The 7,359-nt window shown below is 38.7% G+C and overlaps 1 protein-coding gene across 5 annotated transcripts in view; it reads left to right on the top strand.

Moving 5' to 3' along the window:
- Window positions 1–7,359, top strand: part of FAM19A2 (family with sequence similarity 19 member A2, C-C motif chemokine like) — a 441,285-nt gene that overhangs the window by 424,704 nt on the left and 9,222 nt on the right. For 4 of the 5 annotated variants that reach the window (XM_019514635.1, XM_019514632.1, XM_019514633.1 and 1 more), the window contains one exon: window positions 3,267–3,516. The exons of the other annotated variant lie outside the window; for it this stretch is intronic. In XM_019514635.1, coding sequence (XP_019370180.1) covers window positions 3,267–3,278 — 12 coding nt within the window. In that variant the 3' untranslated portion in view covers window positions 3,279–3,516. The remainder of the gene's footprint in view (window positions 1–3,266; window positions 3,517–7,359) is intronic. 5 annotated transcript variants of the gene reach the window in all.

Genomic DNA, 7,359 nt, shown 5'->3' with positions numbered 1-7,359 from the left:
GGACAAATTGGAGAGAGTCCAGCAGAAGGTAACAAAAATGGTGAAGGGCCTGGGGGACATGACTTATGAGGAAAGAATGGGGGAACTTGGCTTATTTAATCTAGAGATGAGAGGATGGAGAGCTGACTTAATAGCAGTCTTTGATTACCTGAAGGGCAGTTTGAAAAAGGATGGAGCTACACTATTTCAGTGGTGTCAGATGATAGAACAAGGAGCAACATTCTCAAGTTGCAGCAAGGGAAGTTTAGATTAGATAATAGGAAGCATTTTCTCAGTAGGAGGGTAATAAAACACTGGAACAGGTTACCCAGAGAAGTGGTAGAAGCTCCATCCTTGTGGGTTATTAAAACTTGGCTGAATAAAAGTTTGGTTGGGATGGTCTAGTTGGGGACGGTCCTACTTTAAGCAGGGGGTTGGACTAGATGACCTCCTGAGGTTCCTTCCAACCCTAACTTCCTATGATTCTATATACAAATGTATTATATGATGTCATAATACTCTTAGTATGAAACTTTCAGTTTTCTGCTAAAATAGGGAAACATTCAGAAGTATTGGGTATTGCACATGCCTATATACATATACACACACATTTGCACGCACACAACCTGTACATTCAAGTAGAATTACCTTTTGTAAGAAAATGATCAAAAATTACTTCAGAGGAAATAATGGGCTGCATTCATCCTTTCTCTTCACTGAGGATGATTGTCCCAGTGAGTCCTATTAGGTAAGGCTGTGCCTGCACATTTCAATAATCTGGGAAAATTCTCCCAGGTTTGTCCTCCTGGTGAAGAATTTACCCAGAGAAATGTGCAGAAACATTCAAAAGCTGAGGACCTGAAGAGTGGAGAGATTGAAGTGTTGACACTGCTGCTGGGTGGCGGGGAGGAGAGGGCCTGTGCCCACATCTTGACATGCTGTGCAGGCTCCCTTAGTTTTCCCAGCAACAGATGACAATGTCCACGGGTGACTCTAGCATACCTATGCTGGCATCCACTGAACACCAGACAGCCACAGTTCTTAGTCGCCCACTTATCTTCACCCACCACAACTTGTAATTTTAGGAACTAGAGGGCTACATCTGGTTTCTTCTGTGTAGCTTAGACCTGGTCTCCATCTTAGGTTTGCTCTGCAGGTCTCCTTCATCCCTACACCCGACTCCCTTACCTCACATGGATGAGTTAAGTCCTTGTCTCTCTTTTTAATTCCTTTTTAGCTTTGGTTTAACTCTAATAATGGAACAGGAGATAAGTAAGAATAAAAGTAAACAACTAGGACAACAACCCCATCCTCAAGAGGGTTGTTGAGTCCCTCAAACATTCTGTTTATTATACCCCCGGAGTTTGTCTCTGACACGTTCAGGTCAACAAAACATCCGCTCCTCAAGTAAACAATTGACTACAGAACCAATCTCTGGTTTCCCTTCAGTTCTTAGACCCCAAGAGAGAGTGCTCCATCCTGGGCTGAGGGTTCTGCTTTCCTGTTTCTTCTTTCTGTCTGGGCCCTTTTTAATCCACTAACCATGTGCGTGATCCTCTCACTGTGGACCCAGGGAGAAGCAACTCTGGCGTGACGCTTATCCGTCAGCTATCTGGCCTTCTGTCTCCCTCTCCTGCAGTGTTCAGCTGGCTGGCTTTTATTTCTGGCCTCGCTCAGCTTCCCCATTGCTGGGACAACCCCTCTAGGCAGCTAGAGCTTGTGAGGTGAGCTCTGGCACACTTGGGGAGCTGCCTGCCTGTTTTCAGAGTTGCTTTGTCTCATAGCCGGTGGCAGTGTTCCTTACTCGCTCCCTGGCTGCCCCCTCAGGTGAGTTCCTGCTTTTCTATAGTTCCTATTACAGACGGTAGTGCATATGGTAGCCCTCACTGGCTGGATCAGACTGCCCATGGTAGCCTGTGTTTCTCTGCAGCATAGTCCAGTGAATAACACGCTATCTCGAGGTGGGGAGGATGCTAGAGGCCTGTGTTCTTTTCTATAGAGAAATCACATGTACAGACATTCAGTCTCCCAGGAGAAGCTGTCCTGGGAGTGATTTAACCATGGTTGTTCCTAGATTATATTTCTCTTGGAGTGGCCATTTTTACTCTGGGAGAAAAAGCCTGCACATCTGTACATTTGTGGTTTTTCCTGGGAGATCAATGACTCATTCAGGAGAAACAATGGTGTACAATATTCAATTGATGTTGGAAACCATAACATTCAAGAAAATATAAAATAAGTACAAAAATACAGACACACACGTTAAAATAACAACAAACCTTTTGATTGTATTTTAACCTTTAGGAACAAAGGTAAAAAAACAAGTTGCTTGGGTTATTAGGTAATAAATTTTATGTTATGTTAATCTTATTGCAAATTTTTCTAAAGACATGCTTTCTAATCTCTAATTCTAAGGCCAAAAATGTAAGAAATTAATATCCACTGGGCATGTCTACACATGCATTAATGTGCCTTTGCTACTGCACATTAAGTTTAATACCTCTAATATGAGGTGCTACATAAATGCACAGTAGCAAAGGCACACAGTGTTTTTCTGACACTTAATGCACAGTAGACTAATTCTACTGTGCACTAGCACAATAGCATGGCTTGTGTAGGTATGCCTACTTAGTACCTACATAAAGTGGTCTAATTTTGGGGCATGCTGAATACTCTGTGTTTCCACTGGCCAAAAGGTTCATAATCCCCATTTCTGATTATCAATTGACCATAAGTTTTACATATGGCTTAGGTGTTTACATATGGATCTAGATGCCTGTGCTGGGCTAGTATTCTTATCTACATACATGTTAAATCTACAAAATGTTGCTTTTTTTTTTTTCTTTCTTTAATCACATATGGGGAAAAAACATTTATGGAAAGCTTTTCCAGAAAAAAAAAATTCTATTTCATGCTTCTTTCTTTTATATCACAGGTCTAACACTGGACATACTTTCAAACACCTTTTCAGAATTTGGATTGTCAGGATTATGAATTTCTGGTGGTCTGACATTAAATGAACATTATTGATTAAATTGTTTTTTATAAGCAGAATACTTCACTAAATATAAATATGTTTACAACTTTTCCCTGAAATTACTAATTGCTTTCTTCTATAATATGATGCCTTTTTTAGTAAAGGAAAAAATATATTTCACTTTTGTTTCTGTCATCCTGTACCTTTCACTTTATAAGTAAAAAAACCCTATATATTCCATAAATCTCTGTTTTGTTTTCTATAACTTATTCTATACCAGTGTAGTACCTGACATGTGTTTGTTTCTTAGGCAAACGTGTAAAACTCTTCAAGTCCGAATGGAGAAGTAGAAAAAAGGAGGTTTCTGCTGTGCCTGATGACAATTTTTGATTTTTCCACACACAAAAAATATTCTGGCTCCACGTTGGAGCACTAGTTGTGATGAATCCTAGTCTTGGTCGGATTCTAAGGAAGGGCCAGAAGGTTCGTTGAGGAGTAAAGAGTCAAAACCACTCCAGAAAATGTGTTCCAGCCCTGGTTTATTACTCACAGAGCAGCAGGTGTGTACAAATACAGGTTTCCACAGTCTTAACAGGATTTACTGTACTTTACTCTTGTCTATAGTTACATAGTGTGCTCCAAATGATCATGAACTGTGGGCTATTGTTAGGCAGATTAATTGCTTGTGTCTTAAGGAAAGCTGTTCAGGAGACAGTATACTCTAACACTAAATAGCACAGATATGTCAGCCAACTGCTTCCTGAAATCATCTGTCTGCCTTTAATTGTCCTTCTTCGATTATCCTGCCGTCAAGGGTAGGCCAAGTTCCTCGAATCTGAATGTACTATCAGTATGTGTCCTTGCACTGTTGGAAGTCAATCAGACACTGTAGAGATGGGACGGTATGATAAACTATTTAAAACAGAATAGAATGTTCTTGGTACATACACTTAAGCATTCTGTGCATTCATAGGCAACTGCATTGGACCACTCAAAATGCCAGAAAACAGTTAGCATATGAAAAATAGGAACTTGAAATATATTCTTAAAGACAGCTAGTTGTCGACTATTTTAAGAGCAGCGTTTAAGATACAAATTTTAAAGCAGGATTGCTTTAAAATCAACAGCTAATTTCCTACACCTTCAGCTTTAAAACTGGTTTAACATTTACTCAGGAGGGATGGTTTAGCTTAGTAAACTCAGTTTGTGTTCCAAACTCTTCCAGATTTACTGGCGGCAAGAGGAGGTTGGCTTGGATCTCATTTTAGTGTCACAGTTCCAGTCATGTATTCCTTGCTCACCAACAATTTCCTACTAAGCAACTGAGAAATGTGGGTGCACACAAAATTATGGTATTATGCCTAAACTGGCATTTTGGGACCCAAGAACTCTTAGTTTAGAATCTATTTGTTTTCTTGCCAATTGTAGGCCCTAAGGAAAATATTATGTGCAAATCTAATGTATAACCAATCTCAAATAGGCATGTTTTAAAATAGGCTTAAAAAGTTTACAGCTTGGTGTCTTCAGAGACATTAGATGCTTTAGAGCTATTAAGATACATTGGGAAATATCCTGTTTCATTGGCAGAGCAAGCTTATTTTATTGAAGGGAAGTGCAACTTTGAAGGAGATCTAGGATTTTCTCCTACAAACTTGGGAAATAGCTTACACCAACATTTTGTGAATTTCAATGGGGAAAGATGGCCACAGTTTCAAATGTGCTTAAGTCCTATTTTCAAAAGTGATTTAGGTCAGAATTGTAATATAAACAACAGCCTATATAACTGATTTTAGTTAGAGTCAAGGTCAGTTGTTCTCATCCAGGGCGTCATGAAATTCTTTCAGGGGTGCTGAGGGGTGCTACACTATGCTGGCACTGTTAGATATGCAAACATGTATCATGAGATAAACTCACTGCTCCGTGACAAGAGGTTGTATAGGCATCCTATGGCAGGCAGAGCTCTACAATCTATACCTATAGCTCTAATTAACTCTGCTTAGCACAAGCATGGCCAAAACTTGCTACACTACTTGTGGTTTGGGAAGTACAATGTGTGAGGAGTATTTCAGCATGGTGCTTACTGGCATGGTAAACTAGTGGAATTGATGTATCCTCTGCTTTTTACTTTATTAAATCAAGTTTACTATCAAGTTTACCTCTGAAAAATGTGTTAGAATAGCTTTAGAGTTTCTAAAGCCTTTGAAGCACTGTCTGAGCACCCAGATATCTGACTGCAGACTTAGGTTAGTCACCTAAATTGATGTGAACTAATTACGTAGTATATATGGGTATTGGTACCAATTTTTAGGCACCCAGGCTTGAACATTTTGGCCTTAATATCGCTTTGCTTCCAGTTTGCCATTGTTGAAGAGGAGTAGTAAAATACCTCACAGAAGTGTTGTAAAGCTTATCTAATTAACATTATAAAGCATGTTGAAAGTCTCAGGTAGAAGGTGATTTAGAAATAGTATTATGTCAGCTAATGCCTTCCAGGTTTACAAGTTGATCTTTTTCAGAGTGGATGAACATGGACAAGTGGCAATGCAAACTGTCATCTGCTTTCATAAACCACATATGAAGGATAGTTTATGACAAACACATTGTACAGATTTCAAAGTTCCAAGAAACAGTGCATATCCATCTGTTCAAAAGATTCGTTTCCAGGCTAGATCTTTATTTGCAAGAGTGCACAAAATGAAAATCCATCGACAGATGTTTGTTTATGGTTGTTTGGGCCCACACCAGTCTTGCATTCTAATACTACTGTTAGACTTGCAGAAAGAGAATGTGGTTATTCTTCCTATAGAAATGCATGATTAGCACAACTCATTCAGGTCCAGTCCCTGTTAAGAAAGTTTTGTAGAAGAAGCTAAGCCTATTTTATTAAAGTGTTTGTGATTTTGTAATTCTAACTATGAAAATGTGCATGTTAATTAGAAAGCTAAAAAAAAAGGGATGTGCTGTGTGCAAATAAGAAAGGCCTTTGTTATGGCAAGATTATGGAATTATGCCTGTATTCCTGCCTGTTATAAATATAAGGCTTATAAATTCTTTTCACAAGAGTAAGGATTTTCAGGAGATATTCCATACACATAGATATATGTGCTCTCATGAAGATATATTTCCATATTAGCATATTGCTCTAATGGGATTTTATCATGTTTGTCTTTTCTTCATATCTTTTAGAATTTACAGTAAGTACATTGCACATAAGCAGGAATGTTTATGACATTCCTCTTCCTTAATTTATCTCTTATAGAGAAAGGTGGTATAAATCTCTGTATCTTTGTTACCTAAGGTTATCCATTATAGGGCTTTCTTGCAACCTTTCTTTTGAAAAACTCATATATTTTCATTATTTTCAACAGGGCTTTGATATTTGACAGAGACACTCTTCAGCTACTAGGGGCCATTGCTTTTTTCCCCAGGCAATTCCTTGTCATGTTAAAAAGTACCCTTATGATGCACTGGAACCATCAGAGGGTTGCCAAATCCATTGTAGTAGAACCTGAGAGAGAATAATTAATTGGGGTTTCCCAGTTTCCCATCACTTGCATTAATCCCTGGATTCTCCTTTTGCATGTGCCATTTTGGACTGAAGGTCTACCAACTCCTATACACGGGGAAGAGTGATATGACCTCACACCCCTCTCTCCTCCCACAGTGTACTTGAATCATGGTGAGGGCATTTAATTACATTATAATATGATTTGATTTTTCCTACAGAGTTCATTCAGTGCACAAGGTGGATATCCAAGGTGCAAAATTAAGGGCAGGAATAAATTTAACAAATACTTAATCTTTGAGTACTTGGCTTGCAACCTAAATAATTTTATTTTAGTGTAGTTTTTGTGTATGGAATATTATGTATGGTAAAAAAAAAAGCTTTGTCAGTCAGAAAGATGACAGTGTACAAACACTGTACATTGTAACAAGCAGCTGATGAACAAGGAATGTTTCATTACTCCCTGATTTCAATATATTGTGTGCTGTTGGCTGATTGCTTATTTTATGTTATAAAACCATAAACTAAGAATAATTAGATGCCTCAGTTATATTTATAAACAATCCTATAATTAGTAAATAAATATAGAGGTATTTGTTACTCTGAAGAAATAAAGTATTATAGATAAACACACCGTACCATGTGTTTAACTGTTAACTATATCACTAGACCTAATCTTGCAACTCTTACATGAGTAAATGACACTAAAGATGTGAAAAGACATTTGCAGGACCTACCTTAGGTTTAGGCAGTTTAGTTTAAACTGCCTCAATCTGAGCTGGGATTGACATGAGCAAGCATTTGGTGCTTGCCAGGAGGAGACATGGGCAGCTGGTGGCAAGTGAGTCACGGAGGAGGGCTGGCAGGTCTGTAGAGGGAGTTAGTGGGGGGGGGGAGG

Source organism: Gavialis gangeticus, unplaced genomic scaffold, assembly GCF_001723915.1.
Source record: "Gavialis gangeticus isolate Ggan-Ray unplaced genomic scaffold, GavGan_comp1, whole genome shotgun sequence".
NCBI classification, from domain to species: Eukaryota; Metazoa; Chordata; order Crocodylia; family Gavialidae; genus Gavialis; species Gavialis gangeticus.
Note: the sequence above shows the minus strand (reverse complement) of the source record. Positions and strands in the feature narration are given on the sequence as shown.